The sequence below is a fragment of the Chiloscyllium plagiosum genome, chromosome 31 (genome assembly GCF_004010195.1).
Source record: "Chiloscyllium plagiosum isolate BGI_BamShark_2017 chromosome 31, ASM401019v2, whole genome shotgun sequence".
NCBI lineage: Eukaryota > Metazoa > Chordata > Chondrichthyes > Orectolobiformes > Hemiscylliidae > Chiloscyllium > Chiloscyllium plagiosum.
In genome coordinates, this window is record NC_057740.1 from 19,922,405 (window position 1) to 19,949,389 (window position 26,985).

At 37.6% G+C, this 26,985-nt stretch overlaps 1 protein-coding gene across 1 annotated transcript in view; it reads right to left on the reverse strand.

Annotated features, from left to right (window-relative positions):
* LOC122565558 (mucin-16-like) overlaps positions 1-26,985 on the reverse strand; it is a 105,943-nt gene that overhangs the window by 56,467 nt on the left and 22,491 nt on the right. Inside the window, exons 19-36 of the mRNA XM_043721610.1 lie at positions 26,211-26,345; positions 23,692-23,852; positions 23,536-23,603; positions 20,995-21,164; positions 20,330-20,356; positions 17,741-17,902; positions 15,933-16,097; positions 14,866-15,000; positions 11,656-11,816; positions 11,500-11,567; positions 10,082-10,251; positions 9,468-9,494; positions 3,656-3,816; positions 3,441-3,508; positions 2,904-3,073; positions 2,723-2,749; positions 1,841-2,001; positions 1,642-1,709 (exon numbers count right to left, since the gene is read on the reverse strand). Coding sequence (XP_043577545.1) covers positions 1,642-1,709; positions 1,841-2,001; positions 2,723-2,749; positions 2,904-3,073; positions 3,441-3,508; positions 3,656-3,816; positions 9,468-9,494; positions 10,082-10,251; positions 11,500-11,567; positions 11,656-11,816; positions 14,866-15,000; positions 15,933-16,097; positions 17,741-17,902; positions 20,330-20,356; positions 20,995-21,164; positions 23,536-23,603; positions 23,692-23,852; positions 26,211-26,345 — 2,104 coding nt within the window. The remainder of the gene's footprint in view (positions 1-1,641; positions 1,710-1,840; positions 2,002-2,722; positions 2,750-2,903; positions 3,074-3,440; positions 3,509-3,655; positions 3,817-9,467; positions 9,495-10,081; positions 10,252-11,499; positions 11,568-11,655; positions 11,817-14,865; positions 15,001-15,932; positions 16,098-17,740; positions 17,903-20,329; positions 20,357-20,994; positions 21,165-23,535; positions 23,604-23,691; positions 23,853-26,210; positions 26,346-26,985) is intronic.

Here is a 26,985-nt window from a genome sequence, read left to right on the forward strand (position 1 = left end):
AGACAGAGAATTGAACAAGGTAAATGAACATCATGTGTATGAGAGCTAATTCCAGATAACTATCTTTGCTCTCCTACAAACAGTCAAATCTTCTTGTAATACAGACATACATGTTTGCCCATTACAGATGCCAATGTTGTTTTGTAAACAAAAGATGAATAGGTGCAGATTATGCAACCATCTCTGCTTTTGAATTACATTTCATCGATATGGAGGAATTAAAACGGTTTTCATTCTGTGTGTCCATCAGTGATGTGAAATTTTATACTTGGGAGGAAATTCTGGCTTCAGTACAGTCAGCTTGGTGCAACTATATGCACCGTTATTGTCTTATTATTCCTCAAGGCAAAGAGAGAGATTATTAAGACCTCACAGAAAATTGAGTTGAACCTTCATAGGTCAGCAATTTCAGGACACCAAACAGTGATTAATAGGGAAGACTAGGATGCAGGTGATACAAATGCAAACACTCTTTCAGAAATAACATGAAGCTCATTGATAATATTTAAAGAGATAATGGGAAGGAACTTCTTCTATCTTGTCATGTTAATCGAAATAAATACAAATAGAACAAAGGTTCATGAATATTACTCACTCGGTAAAGGAGTTGTTTCATGGTAACCTGTAAGATTAAAGTCATGTGTTTAGATTGTTATCTGTGAGGTGGAAAGCCATCAACATAGAATTCAATACATTTGCAGTTTTAAAAATCATTGCTAAATTCAATCCAAATTACACAGTGAAAAAGTATGAACATCATATCTCTTTAAATGGAAATACCATTTACGTAGAGGCTGTTATTGTCCAACGTATGTTGTCCTAATGTAGATATATTCTCGGTGTTGTCTTGGAATGTTCGGTACACGGTAACTCTGTTCACCTCCTGAAGATCAGAATCATTTCTGAATGTACAGATTGCGTACACACGAGTACTAGCATCATCTGCTGGGCTGTTAAAAGAAAACAGAATAAAAGTGTTTATCCAAATGCCATCAATAATTCTGAACAAATTACTGAACGTTGTGATTAGAAATCTAACACCCTCCCATTTCAATCACTGATGTGCGGTACACAGAATCCCTACAATGTTGGAACTGGATGTTCGGGCCAACAAGTCCACACCGACTCTCCGAAGAGTATCCTACCCCAACCCATTTTCCTTTACTCTACATTTTCCCCTGACTAATGCACCGAACCTACACATCACTGAACAATATGGGCAAATTAACATGGCCATTTCACCAATTCTGCACATCTTTGGATTGTGGAGCAAACTGGTGCACCCAGAGTTAACCACAGATACGGGGAAAACATGCAAACACCCTCCCACTTCAATCACTGAAGTTGTGTACATTCTGTTAATCAGTAATTTATACAAATGCTAAAAGTTCAATTGATTTTCAAAAGAACTGGTTTTGAAAATCGTTGCTTGCTCTGCAACATCATGTGAGAAGGTAAACTGAACTTCAAGGCAAACCAATGTGAAATGCATAAAATCAGTTCCTTGCCATATAGTGATATAATGCTGTCAAACTATACAGCCATTACTAATTTTAAATATTTCCACGTTGTTCAAGTGGCCCTTCCATGATGCAAGCTCTTATTTATAACTAATGCTGATTGTGTAATGAAATATCTCACCTGAAGGAAACAACTTTACAATCTGAAAATTTTGCATCAATGTTGCTCTTTTTGTACAGGTCAGAGAGCTGCAAAAAAATTGATCAGTATTTGTGGGAGAAGCTCTCACTGACGTTTGATATAACTTTCATTTCATGTTACCACACTAATGTGTCTGGAAAGTGATATATTTCACAGGCTAGTGTAAAGTAATGATTACCTGAGAGGAGATATTATTTGAGACAGAGTTGTACAGTGAAGAACTGGAATTTTGTAGACTTTCCGTAAGCTCCAAGTTCGTGATAACAAAGGTCACATTGAATTCAATGGGCTTTCTTTCAATACTTGGAGTTTCTGTTTTGGTCACAGTTGGTAATTTCGCTGTTAGCAAACATAAGAGAAATGTTCGATAAAGAATAAAATAATGTGTAAGAATGTTATGAGACCCAACTGCAGATAATTTACCTTTATGCATCCTACAACAAATCAAATGTTCTTGAAATATTGACATACATGTTTACTTATTAGAAATCTTACAGTTTTCCTTAACATGAAGTGAGTAGGTTAGATTATGCAGTCATCTCTGCTCTTGAAATGTAATGCTATCGGCCAAATGCTGAGAAGTGGGACTTGATTAATCTAGGATATCTGGTCAGCATGAACATGTTGGACTGAAGGATCTGTTTCCATGCTGTACATCTGTATGACTCTATATGGAGTAACAAGAGCCTGCTTATTTTGTGTGTCCATTTGTGAATTGGAATTTTATATTTAGGTGCAAATTCTGATTCAAATGCAGTTTATCGTGTCGGTTCATATATTTTCAGTGTTCGGGCCTAATACTTTTCAAATCGAAGAGAGATGAGTACGACCTTATTCAGAAATGTGAGCTAAACTTTCACAGATCAGCAATTTCAGAATTTCAAACAGTGATTAAGTGGGAATTATAGGGTGTAAGAAATGCAAGTGAAAATCATCATTTGGAAATAACCTGATCCTGTTTGACAAGAAATGAAGGGACATTAGTAAGGATGTTGTTTCCTTCTATTCTTGTTAATCGAAATATGTACAAACAGAACAAAGGTTCTTGAATATCACTTACTTGGTAAAGGAGTCGTTTCATGGTAACCTGTAAGATTAAAGTCTTACATTTAGAGTGATATGTATTGGGTGAAAAACCATCAACATAGAATAGAATAATTTTATTTTAAAACTCATAGCTAAATTCAATCCAAATAACATATTGAAATAAATTATCAATATATCTTTTTTAATGGATATACCATTAACGTAGAGGCTGTTGTTGTCCAATATATATATTCCTAAGGTGGAGATATTCTTGGTCTTGTCTCGGAATGTTCGGTACACGATAATTCTGTTCACCTCTGGAGGACCAGAATCATTTCTGAATGTACAGATTGCGTACACACGCGTATTACCAACATCTGCTGGGCTGTTAAATCAAAATGGAAAAAAGTGTTCAACCAAATGGCATGAATTGTTCTGATCTGATTATTAATCTTTGTGATTAGAAACTTTAAACCCTCCCATTTCAATTATTGAAGTTGCACACATCCTTTATATATCAGTAATTTAGTTTTGAACACAATTGTTCGCTCTCCAACACTGTGTCTGTAGGTAAACTGAATGTCAAGGCAAACGAACATGAAATTCACATCGTAACATAAACTGTAAATGTATGCAGCTATGAGTAATTTAAAAGGTTTTCACGTCTTTCAAGTTACCCTTCCATGATACAGGTTCACATTTATAATTAGTGTTGATACATATTTTTGGTGTCGAATATTGAAATACTTCACCTGAAGGAAACAGCTTTACAATCTGAAAATCTTTTATTGATTTTGCTCTTGTCGTACAGGTCAGTGAGCTGCAAAAAATTGGATCAATGTTTGAGGGAGAAGCTCTCATTGATGGCTGATATAATTATATCAGGTATTACTTTCATTCTATGCCACAACACAAATGTGTCTGGAAATTGATGTATTTTCACAGGCTCGTCTAATGTATTGATTACCTGATAGGAAATATTACTTGACACAGAGTTGTACAGCAAAGAACTGGAATTTTGTAGACTCTCTGTAAACTCTAAGTTGGTGATGACAAAGGTCACATTGAATTCAACGGGCTCCCCTTCGGCGCTTGGAGGTTGTGTTGTGGTCACAGTTGGTAATGTCGCTATTAGCAATCATAAGGGAAATGTTAGAGAATAAAACAAGCTGTAAGAACATTATTTGCAGTGACAGCAATATGCAGATAAATTGACTTGTTTCGCCGACAACCATGAGATTTTCATGAAATTCAGACATGCATGCGAGTCCATTAGACATCATGATGTTTTCTACAACTACAGATGACCAAACAATCCGGAAATATTAGGCAGAGAATAGAACAAGTTGTAAGAACATCATTTTCCAATAGTTTAATTGCACAAAAAGTAACTTAATTTGATAAATAATTTGTTGTCTTGAAGTCCAGAAATAGATGCATTTCAATTCGAAATCTCAATGTTTTTTGCAATGTCATTTGAGTCAATGCCGAACAAAGAGCTTTTTTTAACTCTTGCAATGCCTTGCCTTTTTATCAAGGCTCTAAGTCTTGCTTATTTCGGTGAGTTAGTTAGCAATTTGGAATCTTGAATTTGATTGAAAGGTTTGGTTTCAGATACACTATTCCATTCATGCGCTGTTTACAGATTCCCCTTCGGATCAGTGTCTTAGTTTTCCTCACTTCAAAGATACAGGACAGAGAAGATCCGATATAACTGCTTGTTGCACCTTCATTGATAAGCATTTCAGAATTTCAACAAATGATTATGCAGGGCAATTATGAATCCCGTAGCTCCACATCAGTACATTACTTTTACAATGATGTGATGTAAACTGGCCATATATGATGTGGTATCAGTCATGAATTTGTTTTGATTGTTATCATTTTAATAAAATCAAAGAAGTGAGCATCGGAACAATGAGCAGGGTAATCCACTCAGCCTCACATGCCTGCTGCATCATACAATATGTTTATAATGATCTGATTGTTGCCTCAAATGCACATTCCAGATAACTTTTGATAACTTTTCACCTCTGCCTTAAAACCATTCAGATATTCTGCTGCCATCTTCTTTTCAGGAAAACAGTTTCCAAGATTCACAAACCGCTCTAAGAAATCTTTTTACCCCACCTATATTTTAGTATGTAACCTTTACTTTTCTTCTCTGAACCTTTGTCCTATATTTTCCCTTCTCAGGAAATATTCTTTCCACATTTACCCTGAAGAGTTCCCTCACGATCTTTTATGTTTCATCAAAGTTGACTCTTATTATTCAAAAACCCAGTGGTTACAAACCTTGTTTATCCAACATTGCTTCATTAGACATCCCAGCCCTTCCAGGTATGAGTATTGTGATCCTTTGCTGAACTGGTTTCAACGTCTTTCCATTCTTCCCTATATAAGGTGACCACTACTTTATCCTGTACATCTTATGTGTTCTCATTCATTGCCACAGAACAAAAGCCTAACATCCTCACTTTTGTATTCAATTCTCTTTCGCGCAAATGAGAACAATCGATTAGCCATCTGAATTACTGTCTATGTCAGCATACTAATCTTCTGCAATTTATGCACTAGGAAATCCAGATCTGTCTGCATCTCAGAGCTCTGCAACTTCTCACCATTTAGAAAATGTGCTTCTTTTTCATTCTTTATGCATAAAAAATATAAACTTTTCCACATTATAATCCATTCACTAGATTTTTGCCAATTCTCAACCTATTGATATTTTTGTACCATAGAACATAGAACATTACAGCGCCATACAGGCCCTTCAGCCCTTGATGTTGTGCCAACTTGTGAAACCAATCTGAAACCCACCTAACCTACAATATTAAATTCTCGTCCATATGCCAATCCAATCACCGTTTAAATGTCCTTAAAGTTGGCAAGTCTACTTCTGTTGCAGGCAGTGCGTTCCAAGCCCCTACTACTCTCTGAGTAAAGAAACTACCTCTGATATTTGTCCTATATCTATCACCCCTCAATTTAAAGCTATGTCCCCTTGTGCTAGCTATTACCATCCGAGGAAAAAGGCTCTCATTGTCCACTATATCTTTCCCTCTGATTTTCTTATAAGTCTCAATTAAGTCACCTTTCAACCTTCTCCTATATAATGAAAACAGCCTCAAGTCCCTCAGCCTTTCCTCGTGAGACCTTCCCTCCATACCAGGCAACATCTTAGTAAATCTCCTCTGAACCCTCTCTAAAGCTTCCACATCCTTCCTGTAATGCGGTGACCAGAACTGTATGCAATACTCCAAGTGTGGCTGCACCAGAGTTTTGTACAGCTGCAGCATGACCTCATGCTTCTGAAACTCAATCCCTCTACCAATAAAAGCTAACACACTGTATGCCTTTTTAACAACCCTATCAACTTGAGTGGCAACTTTCAAGGATCTATGTACCTGGACAATGAGATCTGTCTGCTTGTCTACATTACCAAAAATCTTACCATTAGCCCATTACTCTTTATTCCTGTTATTCTTTCCAAAGTGAATTACCTCATACTTTTCCACATTAAACTCCATTTGCCACCTCTCAGCTTAACTCTGCAGCTAATCTGTGTCCCTCTGCAACCTACAATATCCTTCGTCACTATCCACAACTCTTTACTAAATTTACTAACCCATCCTTCTATGCCCTCATTCAGGACATTTATAAAAATGACAAACAGCATTGGATCCAAAACAGATCATTGTGGTACACCACTAGTGACTGAACTCCAGGATGAACATTTCCCATCAACCACCACCCTATCTCTTCTTTCAGCAAGCCAATTTCTGATCCAAACTCCTAAATCACCCTCAATCCCATGCCTCCATATTTTGTGCAATAGCCTACAGTGGGGAACATTATCAAACACCTTATTGATATCCATATACACCACATCAACCGCTTTACCCTCATCCACTTGTTTGGTCACCTTCTCAAAGAACTCAAGAAGGTTTATGAGGCACGACCTACCCTTCAGAAAACTATGTTGACTATCCCTAATCAACTTATTCCTTTCTAGATAATTATAAATCCTATCTCTTAAAACCCTTTCCAATACTTTACCCAAAACCGAAGTAAGGCTCACTGGTCTATAACTACCAGGGTTGTATCTACTCCCTTTCTTGAACAAGGGGACAACATTTGCTATATTCCAGTCTTCTGGCACTATTCCTATAGACAATGACAATATAAACATCAAAGCCAAAGGCTCAGCAACCTGCTCCCTAGCTTCCCAGAGAAACCAAGGATAAATCTCATCCGGCCCACGGGACTTATCCATTTATACATTTTCCATAATTACTAACTCTTCTCCTTATGAACCTCAATCCCATCTAGACTAGTAGCCTGCTTCTCAGTATTCTCCTCGACAATATTGTCTTTTTCCAGTGTGAATACTGATGAAAAGTATTCATTTAGCGCTTCCCCTATCTCCTCTGATTCCACGCACTACTTCCTACTACTATCCTTGATTGTCCCTAATCTTACTCTTGTCATTCTTTTATTCCTAATATACCCACAGAAAGCCTTAGGGTTTTCTTATCCTATTTGCCAATGACTTTTCATGTCCCCTCTTGGCCATTCTTAACTCTCTCTTTAGGTCTTTCCTGGATAACTTATAATTCTCAAGTGCCCAACTGAGCCATCACTTCTCATCCTATCATAAGCCTTCTTCTTCTTGACAAGAGATCCAACTTCCTTAGTAAACCATGGCTCCTGTGCTCAACAATTTCCTCCCTGCCTGACAGGTACATACTTATCAAGGATCTGCAGTAGCAGTTCCTTGAATAAGCTCCACATTTCAATTGTGCCAATCCCCTGCAGTTTACTTTCCCCTTTTATGCATCCTAAATCTTGCCTAATCACATCATAATTGCCTTTCCCCCAGCTATAACTCTTGCCCTGCGGTACATACCTATCCCTTTCCATAACTAAAGTAAACATAACCAAATTATGGTCACTATCTCCAAAATGGTCACCTACCTCTAAATCTAACACCTGTCCGAGTTCATTACCCAGTACCAAATCTAACGTGGCCTTGCCCCTCGTTGGCCTGTCTACATACTGTGTCAGGAAACCCTCCTGCACACTTTGGACAAAAAATGACTCATCTAAAGTACTTGAACTATAGTATTCCCAGTCAATATTTGGAAAGTTAAAGACCCTATAACAACTACCCTGTCACTCTCACTCCTATCGAGGATTGTCTCTGCTATCCTATCCTTTACATTTCTGGAACTATTCGGAGGCCAAAAGAAGACCCCCAACAGGGTGACCTCTCCTTTCCTGTTTCTAACCTCAGCCCATGCTACCTCAGTAGATGAGTCCTCAGAAGTCATTTCTGCAACAATAATACTGTCTCGACTAACAATGCTGCACTCCCCTCTCTCTTTTACCATTTTCTCTGTTCTTACTAAAACATTGAAATCCCAAAACCTGCAATAACCATTCCTGTCCCTGCTCTCTCCAAGTCTCAGAAATAGCCACAACATCGAAATTCCAGGTACCAACACGTGCTGCAAGTTCACCCACCTTATTCCAGATGCTCCTGATGTTGAAGTAGACACACTTCAAACCAACTTCTTGCTTGCTGGTGCCTTCTTATGACCTTGCAACCTTATCTCTGACCTCACTACTCTCATCCTCCTGTATACTCAATCTACAATTTAGGTTCCCATCTTAATGTTCTCTTCACAATTTAACTATTTAAATGTTTTTGTATCATCAGAAAATTTGGCAGCCATACTCCGTGCCCCTTCATCCAAATTATTCATATTATTTGTAAACTGTTGGCGTCACAGCACTGATTCCCATGGCATATCACTCATTACGTTTTGCCAGCCTGAAAATTTCTATTCTCTACTTTCTGTTCACCTGCCAATCTTCTATTTGTGCCAATATGCTACCCTTGCTGTCTTAAAATTTTATTTTCCACAAATACCTTTGCTGTGGAATTTTCTGAAAAGCCTTCTGAAAATGTAAATACTTAGTATTAGCCAGTTCTCCTCTACCCATAGCATTTTTACTTTCTTGAATAACTCCAACAGGTTGGTTAAACATGATTTTACCTCCACAAAACCACTTTGACTCTGTGTTCTGAAGAAGGGTCACTGAACCTTTAAATTTAACTCTGCTTTCTCTCCACAGAGCCTGCTAGACGTGCTGAGTATTTCCAGGAATTTTGTTTTGCACATTGATCATTCAGACTTATTTAAGTACCCTGACATAATTATTTTAATAATAGCTTTAAACATGTTCCCTTTGACGCATGTAAAGCTAACTGGCCTATTGCTTCCTGCTTTCTGTCTCCCTCCTTTTCAAACATTAAACAAACATAGGAACTGAAAGAAACCTTGCTGGGTGAATTTATTCTTGAAGTCTATACATTTGATATTTGAGCCCATAGCCTAATTTTGAATGTGCTTTATGTCTTTATTGTGGATTGGAATACAAGTGTCTCACCTACTTCAAACAGGAACTCAATAAATTTCTACCTCGGGAAATTAACTCAATTCACATCATATTACTCTCAATGAAACCTGAATTGGTGTTTGCTTGGCTATACCTTGTAATATAATTTTTAATTATTGTCAAGCACAGACCATCAAATTAAATGAACAAGGCAGCAAGACAGTCTCCTAATTTATGACATGCTGTTCAGCTGAGGTAATGAGGTGCAACTGGAAGATCATGTAATTATGAAGTCTTAGATGTGAAACAACTTCAGTGGAGTATTTGTAGAGATACTGAGTAACAATAATAGTAAAGATTGTTATCATACTTACTGGTTAAAACAGTTGATTCATGGTAACCTGGAAAAAAATGTTTGGAAAGGATTGCTTAAGTTGTTTCTAAAACTGTTTTATGAAATTGCAATTAATTACATTACTCTGAAGAACTGAATGGTCTGAAATCTGTTCACAACAAAGCAAAAACTTGAGCTGACGGCTTCAAAGAAAGTTTTGCTGAGAGAGATGTTGATATAAAGTAAATCAGAATCAGCCTGTGACTGCTTGGATAAGATGTTCAGCATTCTGTAAGAAATTGATCATGTGAAAATAGAATGAATAATAATGTTTGGTTTTGTTTTTTCTTCAATTTATAGAAGTGAATAATCAAGTGCGAACAAAACAACAAGATGGAAACAAGAGATTGGAGTGAGTGAAAGAGAGGCCACACAACAAGGGGGAAGAATCAGGAACATCAAGAGTATCAGAATGCAAATAGACCATTGTCAAAGTTGAATCAAGTAATTCGGAAATTGTTTGCGAGTGACAAGGTAGCAGTTTGACAGGTGACCTGGAAAGAGAATACGTGTGAAAAAACAAATAACTACAGCAGTGTTCTGAAAAATAAATATGAACTTAAAATATGATATTTAATCAAAGTGAGTATTTACCATCTATGTAGAGGCTACTGCTGTCCAGTGTATAATTTCCTAAGGTGGTAATGCCCTTTGTGTTGATTTGGAATTCGCGGTACAGTTTAACTTTATCAGTTTGAGAGGTATCGCCAGTCTTTTTGAAGGTGCAAATTGCCTCAACTGTACTGTTGCCATCACTTGCAGGCCTGCCACATAAACAGGAAGTTGTTAATTTATTTTATAATATATGCATTACACTGAAGAACTGAATGGACTGAAATCTGTTCACACCAAAGCAAAAACACAAGCTGCTGACTTCAAAGAGAGGTTTGATGAGAGATGTTGCAATCTCTGATTCAAGAACTTAAACTTTCTCAATGTGCGGCTCATTGGAACATAATGCAATGGAATTTCTCAGTGTCAGGCTGCATGATGTTAGAAAGTTGTCAAGAAAGCATTTAATAATTTTCATAGACAGCTAATCAGAAATGAAAAGCTCTGATAATCAGATAACATTTACAACATGTTATGAAGAGTGAAGTAAAGATTCGTCATATGGATGGCATTAACACAGAGGTTGAAATATCATGAACAACCTCAACAATAAATAATTATTACTTAAAAATGTACTTTTAGAAGTTTAGTAATTAATGATAATTTAACAGGTTTACACAAACATAAAAGTACATTTTCAGTCCAAATTAACTAGCATTGATAATGCATATTTACATTGAATTCCAGTGATATGCTACTTGAATGGATCGTGAGCACCTTTCAAAGTTCTGCACATTTCAAACTTCTGCGTATTGAGAATTCTGCTTACTCCAGAATTCAGAGCTAGATTGGTTGATGCAGTGCAATTCACTTGACCTAATCAACAGAGGATAGCTAAAGCCTTTCAGCCTCCACATCACTGGATTGGCACAAAGCAATTTAACAGGCCTGGCCATGGTGGGACATCAGTTCCCATCAGAGAAGAACTCGCACCTCAATTTAGCAAAGAGTCAAGTAGGCCATCTGACATCACCCCCACCATTTCTTTAGTGTCTGATTGCATGCCCTTCACTGACAGCTCAGTTGTCAATAATTGACATCTTTATGTGGCTCTGTCAAGCTCAATAGCCAGTGGCTGTTCCTGTTCAAATATTAGTTGTTTGTTACCAAAAGAAAAACAGAGCCTTTTTGGCATCAACTACCATTAACAGGTGCATTTTTCAAGTACTGAGATATATTCATCCTGTAAAAGAAATTTGTCGGAAGGATATCACAATCTCATACATAGGGTATTTTGTGTGGCATTCACTTTGTGATGCACTTAGTGGGATCAGTTCTGCTGAACCGATACAAGGTTGTGGATTGCAGGAACGCAGTTGCAAAATTAAATCATCAGACAATAACACTGAGGAAATGATTCTTCTTGTCTCTTTATATGTCATTAATAACTGAATTCTTACCTGAAACGCGCAGACCAACATTTCAAGAACGTTGATTTCACTTTGCTATTGGCATACAGATTACCGAGCTGTAGGAAATTAAACATTGCATTTTAGCATAAAACATGGAATTAAATATAATGTATTCTTCCCAAATGATTTTGGTAATATACTTACATTGTCAAGAATGTTACTTGATACAGCCAGGTATAATGGAGAGCTGAGATTTTGTAGATTAGGTGTGAATGGCAGTGTGAGTACAGTGAAGGTTATGTTAAATTCTCTTTCCTGAGTTTCTTCATTTGGATTGACTGTTGCAGGTATAATCGGGGGTTCTACTGTAACAGAGCAAGATGCAAAGCAAAGCAGATTCAATGAATCAGATTGTTCATTTTTAAAAAAAGAGACATCATAGGGCAAACACAAATTAAATTTCAACCATTGTACACAAAATGAGAAAAACATTTAGTCATGTGGAATTAAGGGAAAGTATAAAACACCAAAACACAAAAGTTTTCCTGTTATAGTTTATTTTTTCTCTGCAACATTAGATTGAAGGAATGGGATTCCACACTGGATAATTTACGAGATCAGGGAGATTGTTCAGAAATAACTTTGAAATATTATTCCATTAGAGCCTCAGGTGCTGTAATGCAGAGGGACGTAGGGGCTCAAGTACATAATTCTTTGAAGTGTGCAACACATATAGACAGGGTGGTTAAGAAAGCGTTAAGCACACTTGCTCTTCTTGATCAGTCCTTTGAGCTTATGAGTTGGGAAGTCATGTTCAGGTTGAGGACATTGGCGAGGCGTCTTCTAGAGTACTGTGTCTAGTTGTGGTCACCCAGGCATAGGAAGGATATTATTAAGCTAGAGATGGTTCAAAGGAGATTTACTAGGACACTGTAGGGTATGGAAAGTTTGAGTAACAAAGAAAGGCTGGACAGGCTGGGATTTATTTCATTTTAACGTATGAGGTTGAGAGGTAGCCTTATTGAAGTTCATAACATCATGAGGGTTATAGATAGGATTAACGGTAGGTGACTTTTCACTCGGGTGGGGGATTTCAAGACGAGGGGACACATTTTTAAGGTGAGAGGAGAGAGACTTAAAAAAGACACGAGGGCCAAATTCTTTACACAAAGGTGGTTCGCGTGTGAAATGAACTTCCTGAGGTAGTGGGCACAATTACAACATTGAGAAGACTTTTGGATAAGTACACGAATAGAAAAAGTTTGGAGAGATATGGACCAGGAGGAGGCAGGCGGGACTAGATTCGTTTGGGATTATGTTCAGCATTGGACCAAAGGGTCTGTTTCCATGTTGTGTAACTCTATGATTGGATATTATATTATCTCACTGGTGGGTTTGAAGACACATTGGAATCAAATACATCCTGTGTGAAATTTGATAGTAATACAGACCCAATTAATGTTCACTTAAGGCCCTCATCTTGCTGCTCCTGACATTTTATAAATGTCACTTGTAAATTGTCAGGATCACTTCCTACCACATGGGAAGACCGACTTTTTTTATCAGCATGGGCTGTTGTCAAGCTAAGTGGCAGTCCCCTTTGACAGCACCACAGACCTATTGGAGGCTTTCTTCCACTTCAACTACTGTGTAGGTATCTTCTTGATCCTTAATCACGTCTTGAGGATAGCAGGCCTTAGTGAGATCCCAAACACTGAATTTACCAAGGGTTGCTGCTGAGGCAGGACTCCCTCTATCACCAGAAGTGCATACTACTCCTGGAGGCGATGCTGGGAATACAGAGAGGCCACATATCCAACTGGGCTGTTCTAGTCTGTAAGGCATGACTTCTTCCTGACAAAGGTTAGGGGGAGCCTGACCTTAAAATAAATCAGTGCTCTGCTCAGCCTTCAATTGCTATGGCTTGGTTCTTGGGATCATTGATGGTCTCCCTGCTTTGGTGGGTCAGGACTTACAGCGTCCAAAAAAAATCAGGAATTAATCACTCCTGATTGAAATTGGTTTAAACTTTCCATAAGTCCTTCATAATAGTAACTAGTCTATTACACTATAACACTGTATGTTTCACTGTGGACTCCACTGGTAAAAACTGCAATAACACAGAATGTGGAGAAACAGGATTGGGCTCTCTGGGGGGAGGAGCAGGGAGGGTGTTCTTGAATTCTGAATATCTTTGATAATCAGCTATTAGATCCAATTTCAAATACTAGCTATAGATACATCTATAGCCTGCAAGCAAGCTTCAATCAGAAGAGATTAAATCCATTTAACCCAACTTCGGTAGTGGGCAAGTTGTTGGAGGGAATTCTGATGGACAGGATGGACATGTATTTGGAAAGATAAGGACTGATTAGGGACAGTCAACATGGCTTTGTACGTGGGAAATCATGTCTCACAAACTTGATTGAGTTTTTTGAAGAAGTAACAAAGAGGATTGATGAGGGCAGAGCAACGGACGCGATCTATATGGATTTCAGTAAGGCATTCGACAATGTTCCCCATGGGAGACTGGTTAACAAGATTAGATCTCATGGAATACAGGAGAACTAGCTATTTGGATGCAGAATTGGCTCAAAGGTAGAAGACAGAGGGTAGTGGTGGAGGGTTGTTTTCCAGACTGGAGGCCTGCGACTAGTGGAGTGCCACAAGGATCAGTGCTGGGTCCACTACTTTTCGTTGTTTATATAAATGATTTGGATATGAGCGTAAGAGGTATAGTTAGTAAATTTGCAGATTGGAGGTGTTGTGGATAGCGAATAGGGTTACATCAGATTACAACTGGATCTTGATCAGATAGGCCAATGTTCACTTAAGGCCATCTTTTTGCTCCTAACATTTTACAAATAAATATACATTGAAGTCAACTGCAATATGTTATCAAAACTGGTATATCTGCAATTAAATCTGTAATTTGTTACTATCTCTCCTCCACAATGTTACGGGGTGGCAATGGCCTAGTGAACCCCACCCTTGGCAGATGGTGGAATTTAAATTAAAGAAAATCTGGAATTAAGAGTATAATGATGCCTCGATTGTTGGAAAGACCCATCTGGTTCAGTAATGTCCTGTAGGGAGGGAAATTGCTGTCCTTTCCTGGTCTGGCCTACACATGACAAAAGATCCACAGTAATGTAGTTTATTCTTAACTCGCCTCTGGGAAATTTAGGATGGATAATAAATGCTGGTCCAGCCAGTGATGCCCTAATCCTAGGAATGAAAAAAAACACAGCTCATAACAGACCACATCAGCAAAGAAGCACCAAATGTAATTTGCGCTTGATTTTCTCTGCTGATGACAAACTATGACAATCGTTGTAACTTTTCTAATCTATTTGCAGTGAATTGAAAGAAATTAGAATGGAACATCTGATTGGGAAGCATTATTCTGCTCACCACTTGCTAATTTTGTGATTGTTGTCGCTTCAGTTGTCGACACTTCAGTAAATCTCACGGTAGTTGCTGATGTTATTTTACTTGACGTAGAGTGCACTGTTGCAGTGGAGACCTGTGTACTTTCAATCAATGTTTCTATTATGAAAAGAGATGATGTAGATATTCAGGTAAACAGAAAACATGAATGTAGTGTTCTACATTTGGTTAATAGTCATATATTCAGTAACGCAACAATGGCATGTTGAAATAACATTAGTCTACCAAGGTTACTAAGGTTGACAGTCCCTAAAATCAGGATGAGGCCTGTAAAAGATAACGTGCATTATTGTTGCAGTAGGAATAGATAGTAAGAGAGTAATTGAAGACAAGGATATGCATAACAAACAGCTAAGATGGAAACTGGGCACAGAGACTCCCACTGACTCTTCAGATGGCAGGAAGTGGATATATAAACCCAATAGTCATTTGCATTTGATTCATCCATTCATACCATAACCAAATATATACTCCTCTAATCTTTTGTCACTTTTCCTGCGTGCATTTTTAACTTCCAGTAGCTCTAACAGAATCAGAATTGAATGGATGAAAATTTTATTCAGCCCATTTGTTGATAGGCATAGTGTAGTGACTGGTGTTGCTTCAGATGTCGATGTTTCAGCAGTGTAAACTTGAGTTGTTTGCATTATTGTACTTGCAGAGACTGAAGCTGATGTAAAGGATTGTGCTGCTATAGATAACTATGTATTTGTAGTTGACATTTCTGCAGCTGGTGTTAAAATAGGTGATAGATTTGTGAGGTATGCAAAAGCATTGATCAAACCATTAGGTCTATAGGACGAATGTCACCATCTAAACTTATAGGTAATACAAAATACTCAGCAACCTAATATAGTCATGATGAAACATTGATAACCATGTGCCATTTGCATGTTATTTTACACTCTATAGTTACAGCTAGCATCACCTTCTTACCTTTTGTTACTTTGCCATCATATACTCCTAAGTCTGCAGAACAATTGAAGGAATCAAATTTGGACAACTATAACAAAAGCAATTCTTGCACTCACCACTTGTTGATGGGATTGATGTCACTGTCATTGCTTCAGATATTGATGTTTGTATTGAGCTTGCTGTAGATGTTGCTGCTGCTGTACTTGTCAAGGCAGGAACTGATGAAGAGGTTGATGATGCAGTGGTTGGCTGTTTATTTGCAGTCAAAGTTTTTGTTGCTGCTATTAGTAAAATAAAAATCAATGCAATAAAGTATATAAAAAGCATGGAACAAATAAATATACATTGAAGTCATTTAGCACAAAAGTCACATACAAGCATACACATGAAGAACAGGTGTTGGCCACTCAGCTTTTCAAACCTGCTCTTCCATTCACTAAGATGATGATTGAATCAATTGCTCACATTCTGTCAAAAGCCTTTCACTTCTATCTTATGAAAAATATATATACCTCTGCCTTAAAAGTATTTAAGAACTCTGCATCCACTGCCTTTTGAAGATAGTTTCAAAAACGTTTCTCTTCAACTTTATCTTAAATGGGTGACCCCTCGTTCTCGATTCTCCCACAAGAGGAGAAATCCCTCCAATGTGCACCCTCAAGACCCCTCAAAACCTTATATGTTTCAATTAAATCATCTTCTACCCTTCTAAACTTCACTGGAAACAAGCCTAGACTTTTCAACTTTTTCTCACAGGACACCTTACCAATTCCAGGTATTACCTCGTAAACTTTCCCTGAACTGTTTTCTATGCATTTACACCATTCCTTACATTAAAAAGACCTATATTGTCCACTATCTACTTTGCACAAGTCAGGATTGTAATGGAATACTCCCCACTTGGCTGGATGACTCAGCTTCAACAAGACTCAAAAAGCTTGACGCCATCCAAAGCAAAGCAACGCACTTGTTTGGCACTGCACCCAAAGCATCCATTTCCTCCACTACCAATGTTCATTAGCAGCAGTGTATTCTCTAAAAGACGCCTTCTATAAATTTCTCAAAGATCTTTAAAGCACTTTCCAAACCCACAAGCACTGACATCTGGAAGGGAAATACATGGGAACACCAACACCTGCAAGCTCTCCTCCAAGCTACTCACAATCATAGTTTGGAAATATAATGCCATTCCTTTAGTGTAGTTAGGTCAAAATTTTGGAATTCCCTCCCTAAGGTCATTGTGGGTCAACCTACAATACGTGGACAGCATCTGCTCAAGAAGGGAGCTCCCCACTACCTTCTCAGGACAACTAGGAATTGGCAATAAATTCTCAACAACCAGCAATGTCCACATCCCGCGAGTGAATTTAAAAACCGTACATAGCACTCCAGGTAACATTCTTCCAGCTTTCCTAATTTTTGAGTTACTTTTATTTAACCGTTTAAGATTCATGCATGACAACACCCTGATTCCTCTGCATCTCAGAGCTCTGTGATCTCTCATCACTTACATAATTTTTTTTAACACTCTAAGCTGTTAAAATTGACAAATTTCACATTTTTACACATTACACTTCATTTGACAGATTTTGGCCATTTACTTAACTGAACGTTGTAACCTCTTTATGTGCAAGGGCTCCGACCCAAATCATCAATTTTCCTGCTCCTTGTATGCTGTCTGACCTACTATGCTTTTCCAGCAACACGCTCTCAACTCACTACATTTTGCCAACCAGAAAATTAACTACTTATGCCTTCTTGCAACTTGTATTTGATACAACTTAGTGAGTCGATTTTATCATGCTATTCTGTATATTTGTAGCCAACATTCTGCTATTATCTTTACCTACTTTATATGTTTCTGACATTGCAGTAGTGAAAGAAATCAGAATGGTATAACAGAGAAGAGAGCATTTGTACTCACCTCTTGTCGTGGGATGTGATGTCACTGTTGTTGCTTCAGATGTTGATGTTTGCGCTGAGCTTGCTGCAGATGTTTCTGCTGCTGTACTTGTTGAGGCAGAGGCTGATGTAGAGCTTGGAGTTGCTGTAGATGTCTGTGTATTTGCTATCAATATTTCTGTTGCTGTTTTGGAAACATATGTTAGTAGTGAAGAAAAAGAAAGCATTGAACAAAATATTAAAGTCTTTGCACACAGATTATGTTTTGTTTAACCTACATATAAGGCAAATTTCTTGACAAAGTGTTACAAAGCTAGTCCCTTTTTTTCTAAAAGCTGTTCTTGTCTCAAGGATACTCTGTCCTTGATTTTTTTCAGAGGGGCAATAAACTGGGCAGGGCTCCAATCAGTCTGGTTTGGTACAGAGATGAAAAGGATTTTGAGAGGCTTTTTGTTTATATGTAAACAGATGAGACTTCCGTCCAAAGTGGGCATGTTTTAGAAGTGACCTGTTTAAAGACAGGGGAGTGATCAGCTCTCTAGCTGAGCTGAGCAGTCTTAGTTCAGTCTTGAACTGGTTGGAAGTTCAACAGAGAGCTGTGTGGAGACTCGCTCACTCTTTCTGCCCTTCAACTTCAACTTGTAAGCATGTGTTCCATTTATACTGGTTTTTAAAGTGAATTTGCTTATTGGGACTGTTGTGCGCATTCGGAACAGCACAATTAAGTTGAGTTGGATAGGTAGAGTTCTGTAGGAGTTCTTTATTCTGTTCTTTGTGTTTCATTGTGTAATTTTGTGAATATATTTTTAGTCTGTTTTAAAATCTAGTAGTCAACCTAGCTAACTTAATTTGGGTAATTTTCATTGTACACTTACCGAAACAAATTGCAAAGTTATGGTCTGAACTGCCTGCTTAAGAATTTTTTTTTGAGTGGGTCTGGCTTAGTGAGTAACAAAAGTAACGTGGCCTAACAGAATTATAACATAAGCAAAGTACCAATATTAATCAGCATACAATTATGGCCAACAACATACTGCAGTAATATTATAGAACATTTCCAGTTTACCTTCTAACTTCTAGGAGTTTGACAGAATTAAGGATATCTAAACTTGGAGTCGGCTGAAAATGTGACAGCAAACAATTATGGCACAAAGGCATTTATTGCAAAGGGTTAGGAGTGCAGGAATAAAGAAGCATCATTACAATTGCTTGGGAGGTTGATGAGACCATATCTGAAGTACTGTGTATACTTTTTGTCTCCACATTTGAGAAACAATATGCTTATATTGGAGACAGTACAAGAGGATTTGGTAAATTTTCTCCCTGGAGTTTTTGGATGAACTGTGATAAATGGCTGAAAAGAATTGAGTTTATCTTCTCTATAATTCTGAAAAATGAGAGGTGATCTCATTGAACTATATATGGTTCTATTGCTACTTGAGAAGGGAGATGCAGAGAGATTATTTTCAGTAGTCATGTCCTTTAAATCATAAGGGCATAGTCTCATGATATAGGCCATGCATTTAGGGCTCTGAGAATTTTACTCTTAATTTCTATCTTACCTACTCAAGGATCCTTCAGCAACTGGAATTTCTAAATATTAATTAATTTGTTTCAAGATATCAAGTTTTAGCAGTTATACCATTTAATAAGATCAAATGGAAACGTTGCATTTATACAGCACATTTCATGACTACATCCCAGAGCGAGAGTCAATGTTTTGAATTGTACTCACTATTGTAATGTAGTAATCCACAGATGACAATGCGATCATAACAGATAATCTCTATTTTGTAATATTGGTTGACAGATAACTTTGCTGCTCTTTCTCAAAATAGAGCTGGGGCATCTTATTTTACCACTTGAGGATCAATAAGATCTCATTTTGACAAATAAATTGAAAGATATTGACTCTGACAGAGTTGCATTCCACTGAGACATCAGGGTAGACTGTTGTGCTTAAGTACTGGAGTGGGACTTGAAACTGTAGGTTTCTGACCCAGAAGTAAGAGCGGTACCAATTGACATTAGTGAAACAGGGTCTCTAAACATATTTACAATTTCATGATGGATATCACAGAGAAATCATTACCAATATAATTCTTGTAGGCCATGATGTTACGAAAATAACTGAAACTACTCAATGGTATCTTTATATAAAAAGCCACCATAGTCTTGAGGATGAGAGGGCTGTTCTTTCACTGAAGAGAGGGATGATTGGTGATGGTTTAACCTGAGGGTCACCATGCCTCAGTCAAGGGAAGAGGTAGAGAAGGAAAGTCCTTTATGATAATCTCAGCCAGTGCAGGAATTTAGCCCTCACTGTTGGCATCATTCTGCATTGAAAACCAACTGTTCAGCTGACTGAGCTAATTGACCACCAAAAGTAAAACATGCCATAGTCTGACCTAGAGGGCTTCTCTCTATAGAGAGGGAGAGAATTGACTGGTGATGGTTTAATCTGAGGATCATCACGCATCAAAGGAGGAGAGAGGTTGAGAAGAAGAGAATCTCAGCTTGTGCAAGAATTGAAGCCATGCTGTTGGCTGCCAACCACCTTTATAAAGATATCTCAAGGTATCAACGGAGCAACAATAGTCGTCATACTTACTGGTTACAACAGTTGATTCATGGTAACCTGAAAAATCAAATACATTTGGAAAAGATCATTTAAGCTAGTTAAAATATTTTTCTTCAACATTGCATTTAATTACAAGTTAGATTTAAATTAAACCAGTGTCAGTTAGATGTGATGGTTTGAATAAGATGTTTCACATTTTGTAAGAAACTGAACTATTAGAATTTCTAAAATAGAAGTAACTTTTGATTTAGTTTTTTAATCTTCTTGTTTTATCTATATTTAAGCAAGACCCACAGGGCAATAGCAAGTTGGGGTCAAATGATCAGGACTGAGCGATGGGCAACATTTCAAGAGTGAAGAAGCCAATAGATGAAGAATAGTTTAGAACAGATGGACCAGGGTTGAAATTGAGCAAAAGTGAGGACTGCAGATGCTAGAGATTAGAGTCAAGAGTGTGGTGCTGGAAAAGCACAGCAGGTCAGGCAGCATCCGAGGAACCTTTTGGGCAAAAGCCATTCATCAGGAATGAGGTTGAAATTGACTCAAGTGATTAGTAAAGACAGAGCATTTGTTTTGAGAGAGGTTGTGGCAGCACAACAGAGCAACAAGAAAGAGAATGGCTTTGAAATGAATATTCCACTGATTAAAAGCATAAGAAAAAATTGAATTGATACAGAACTAAATTGAGCATTTACCATTTACATAGAGGCTATTGCTGTCCAGCGTATACGGTCCTAAGGTGGTGATGTCCTTTGTATTGTTTTGGAATTCATGGTAGAGACCAACTTTATCAACTTGTGGGGTATTGGCACTTATTTTGAAAGTACAGATTACTTCAACCGTACTGTTTCCATCACTTGCAGGTCTGCCACAGACAAATATCAGATGGTTAATTTGTTTAAATGTGTTAAAGATTACAAATGATTGAATAATTAAATCACTAGGATGTTGTGATGATTGTAAAGTAAGAGCATGAGTTATTGACCTCATTTTGAGCTTCTGTGATGTCTAACAAAAAGTCAAACTCTTTCAGTTTACAGATGATAGAGTCATAACTTAATGGAAATTCCTAGTGTCACATTCTTGTAAAGTCATTAAGCTGTCCATTGCATTGAATAGTTCCATAAACAGGCAACCAGGAAATGAATAATGATTGGGAAGAATACGTTGAAGTACTCACGACTTGTATTGACATTAAAAATACTTATACCTCATTGCATAAGACTTAACATTTTGTGGAGGGATGTACCGTAATATGAGAGTTAAAATTGAGAATTTCTAGCCAAATCAGTTAAGTTCATTGAATGCTGGCACTAGGTGCTGGTGGGGCACAACGAAAAGTACAAGGGTGGTGTTTGTGCAAGTTTATCTGTCTATGATACTAACTTCATCGAATAATGAATCATAAACTATACCCAAGGGAAAGAAATTTGTTATCTTTACTTGGTCTAAACCTACATGTGAAACCTACGGAAACGTGATTGACTTCTTTAGCTACTGTCTGAATTAGTCCAGCAAATAACTCAGTTCAAAGGATAGTTTGGGTTGGACAACAAATGTTGGTCTTGCCAATGATACCCACATCACTTGAAGGATAATGATTTCTGTATTAACCTGTGCTGACATTAAATCCTCAAGTTAATCCTGAGTCCAATTCAAAGTTACTGATGATGGCCCCGTGCAAGTTCCAGGTCAATCGTTATCAATATTATAATTTGTTTGCATAGAGGCTATTGCTGTCCAGCGTATACGGTCATAATTTGTTTGCAGAACAGATTTTTAAAGACAATGGAATAATTAGTGTTTTTTGAATGATGGCACACTACATGGTATTTGAAAAGTCAACTGATTTGGTGGCTCTGCACATTGAGAAGGCTGAGGTTATTCAATGGAAGGATGTTTACTCCAGAAATCAATACTGATAAGTTGCACTGGGCCTCGAACAAAATCAATCAATTTAAAAAAAACTGCTGAAGCCTTTCAGTGGAATCAGTTTTCACCTCTCAATTAAAATTGACAAGGCATGTTGTTTGAACGGTCCCATCATTTTTCAATACACGTGTGAATAGCATCAGTTTGTTCAAAATCCTGCACACCTGTCACTTTATTATCTTTGACTCAAAGAACCTACTAACATGGTATGTGGGAAATTTTACATGGAGGTAGCAGCTCTGTATCCTGGGTTAAACATCAGGTTCTGGTTGCTGAAGTTGCCTCTAGCCAGATTAATGGCTGTTGGCCTGTTTTTTGGCTTATGATACGACTTCTGTTCCATCATGGAATACGTCCTATCTTCAAGAACTGCCTGCAATCAAATACCTCTGGGACAGATACACCAAGAGGAGCCATGGAGCTTGACAAGAAAGATGGAGGCTCATGTAGTGAGGGAAACGGACCTTTGTGAATATCCATTGGGCACAGGCCACCCTCCTTTATTGGCAACCTTGCTGCCATGTTTTACCAGGATGCAACCTGGTCAGGCCACCCTATACCACTGGTAAAATACCATTGGCAGTGGAAATTAATTATCTTAATTATCAACTAATTCAACATTTAAGAATCTTAATTATCTTGTAAACAGGCTGCCTAAATGCTTCCTCAGCAGTGGCAAACTATCAGTAATAACAGTATTGTGCAACACAATGGCATATGGTTTTGTAACCCTCGCTGCCACCTGCCAGCTTATCTTGATTCCCAGCTCAGAGAGTGGATACTTAACATTCTGACCATAATCTCCAAGATTCTTTTGTTAACTTGGACAAGATAATAATTAACAAGTACATGGGCATAACTCAGAGGGTTTCCTTGCTCTCATATTTCAGGCTGTTTAATCTAATGAAGGCAATGTTTCAACTGCATCCAGTGCCTATCCCTACACCATTCAATTATTAAGACACAGTCATCTTCTGGATGCCAAGAAGTAGAAAACATATCACAGTTTCACATGTTATGACGATATGAGGTGGCTTTCACTTTGATGTTGGTGATAGCTCCAGGATCTGCAGTCCTCACTTTCTCCGCTTCAATAGCAGAAACAGTTCTGATAAGTCGACAAAAGGAGGATTGCAGCATTTATGCAGTCGGGATATTACCTCACCAGGGAAATATATTGAGGAAATCCTTTTCTAATATGTTAATAAATTTATTTTTGACTTATGTAATAAATCCAGATCACTTAAACATCAACCTATTTTGTATATCCAGCTTAAATGTTTACAGTAAAGTTAATATCTTACCTGAAAGATATGGACTGGCAATGTAACAATGATGATTTTACCTTGCTTTTGGCATATAGCTTACTGAGCTGCAGAAAATTAAAATGTTCCATTTAGTGTCAAGAATGCAAAGGAACATAACATTTTCTTTACAAATGACATAGATAATATACTTACTGCATCAAGAATGTTGTTTGATTCATTTATGTACAAAGAGGAATTGAGATCTTGCAGAGTTGGTGTGAAAGGCAGTTTGAGAACAGTGAAGGTTATGTTGAACTCTTTTCCCTGAATTCCTTCATTTGGGTTGACTGTTGCAGGTACAATGGGAGGCTCCACTTTAATACAGAAAAATACAAAGCAGAGGATTACAATGTTTTTAGCCCAGATTTAGAAAATAACAATGAAAGAACAGCTTTTGCTGTTCACCTCATGTACGGTTGCCCACAGATGATTGATAGTCTTTTTTGTGAAGGATTCTCCTTTTCTACTGTCTCAATTTTGCACCCTCTACAGCATCTGTGGGGAGGAAAGCTATTCACCAAATAGATCAAAGCATCTTCATAGAAACAAAGCAGGAAATAATAAATAGAAAATATATATCAAATTTAAATCAGTGTGCAGAAAATTAAATAAAGCTTTTCTCATATGCATAGGTTAAGGAAAAGACATGCCATTGCAGAACACAAAGGCTATATACTGTTTGTTTGGATTGTATATAACCCGATATCTATTTCTTTTGTCTGAAGGATTCAGGTACCATACTTATAATATAATTTTTCAGGGCTTTAGAGGTTGTTCAGGAATAATTCCAGCATATTCCTCACTAAAATAATAACTTGTCCAAGTTCAAAAAGCCTCAGATTTTTCAACAGTTCTTCAGCATGCTTGTAGTTGTAACTAGCTTAAGTATGTGGTGTAACAGTAGTTTCTGGATGGATTGCATTGTGTAACAGAGTCTATTACATTAATCTCTGTTGAGTGACTGTGCATTTTATAAAGGTTGTACGCATGCTCAATAGTATCGGCATACTGGAGCATGGCATTGATGTCAGTTCCGGAAGGTTCTGCCGCGTGCAGACGGGCATTGAATTTAACTGACAAATAATGTCCTCAGTTTTGTACTCAGTTCCATGAATGAAGACTCCAGAAGTTGCTGGCGGCATGTTTAAAAAATTCAACATGTGATTTGGAGATCAGTGGCTGGGCCAGCATTAATTCCCAAGTCCTAACTGCCCTGGAGAAGGTTCTCGAACTTCAGCCGCCTTTATGTTGCAGGACCATCCACCGATAGGAAGGGAGTTCTAGGAATGTTTGAGACAGTAACGATGAAGGAATAAGCAATATAGTTCCAAGTCAGGATGGTGTGTGTCTTAAACAGGAACTTGCAAGTGGTGGTATGATAAAAGCTTTATAAAATTTGTTTTAGTTTTGAGATTTGGGTTGCTAAAATAGGGGCAATTGCCTGTCTTCAGTTCTGTGAAGGAGATAGTTTTGGGGGGAAAACGTCAATGATTTAGAATAGTGAACAAGATAATAAAATTCAGGAAGATGTGATTCAGTCAACCACCAACACAACACCATGGTGTTAATGAGTAAAATGTTTACATTGCTGCATCCACAGAGAGAAAAATCAGACAGGGACTTTAGGTTAGTCACGACTTCAGAGCAGAAAAAGATATGTCTTCAATTCAGTGGAACCACCACAATCTCCAGGTTGTGAAAATAGCAAACTATCAGAACTGAAAAGATAAATTGGCCATCAGAATTGAAAAATGTCATGGAAACTGACAAAGAAGTTGTAGAACTTTCTGATCGGTCCAAGAAGTCCTGAAATGTGTCAATTAACTGAGAAAGTAGTGATGAAAGAGGAGTGATATTTTTCTGGTATTTTCTGTAATGGGGAAAAGGTTGAAACTTTTGTTTTGCTCTTTTGTATTTGTAAAATATGTTTGTGTTTTTTCATTTATGGAATAAACTTGTATTTTTTCATTAAAGAACATTTGCAACCTTGTGGGTTTTTGTTGAATGACTAACCACGACAGCAATCAACCACAAAAATTGAACGTATGATCTAACAGGCCATAATATGATCTAACTCTGGGATCTGACTTTTCCAGTATTGCCATCAATTGGGAATATTACAGTGGCTTACCCTGTAGCAACGGTAGCAAACACTAATACCTTAATTAAGGGAGGTTTCACTGTATGTGCAGCCAGATGCATTAAGAATCAGAAATTGACCAGGTTGGTGAAAATACCCATGGTTGAACTAACCATTTGCTTCCTTTGCAGCTACGAGTTCAGATTTGTTTTATTTTCCCATTATATCGAGATAATGCATTGCAACTGATGAAGGCTAATGAAAATATGTCCATCAATTCTATTCAAAATTTCATTCCATTCCACTTGCAGCCCACTCACCCAATGATAATGAAGTCTCCCCCTCAAACAATACCCAACCTCATGTTAGATCATTTAGATCAAATATTCCAAAAGCTCACAACGCAATCTGTTGACTTATTTATTGTTATGTGTGCAGCATCTGCCTGGTAGAGAACTCTACTCCCACTCCCTATATATTTAAACATTGGAAATATTTCAAATATTAAAAAATCAGAAAAATACACTACATAGACAAAGACAACAAAAGTAATTGATCGAATTGTGATATAAATACACATCAGTCTTGATACCTGTCATTATTTTGGTTGTTTGTGTTGAGGATGCTTCACTGGTAGTGACTGGTGTTGCTGCGCTTGTTGAAGGTAAAGTTGTGGAGATTTGAGTAGATGTTTCTGATCCTGAAGATGTTGAAATAGAAGATGATTCTATTGCACAAGATAGAATGTTAAAGACTCACAGGAGTGTTCCCAGATTGAATAGTCAGCCTTTCCTTTTGCTTTTAGATTATGAAGCTGTTGTATAATATTAGAATTCTGACGTTAACACAGTATAGGAAATGAATTTAAAATCAAAGCATGCATCAGTTTTGCTACATTTCTACTTGTTCAGTTCACACACAATCGTAAACAGATACAAGCTGGCTGTTTCTCTGCTGAGTTCTCCAAGTGCTGCACCTTAAAGCTGTATTTGTACAGTGGTAGGGGAGAGGCATAAGGAATGTGATGGGGGTTCTGAGCTCTCCAATTACACTGGATATGTTGCCATTCAACCCCAAAGTAGGAAATGCCTAGAACATTTATTTGGCTTTAAGTGGGTCTTAACTAGAACTGATTGAACATATCTATTTCGTTCAATTTCTGGTCACATACACCACCAGCTATTTATCTATGTCAGGCACATTATTCAAGCAGGTAAAAACAATGACTGCAGATGCTGGAAACCAGATTCTGGATTAGTGGTGCTGGAAGAGCACAGCAGTTCAGGCAGCATCCAAGGAGCAGCAAAATCGACGTTTCGGGCAAAAGCCCTTCATCAGGAATAAAGGCAGTGAGCCTGAAGCGAGGA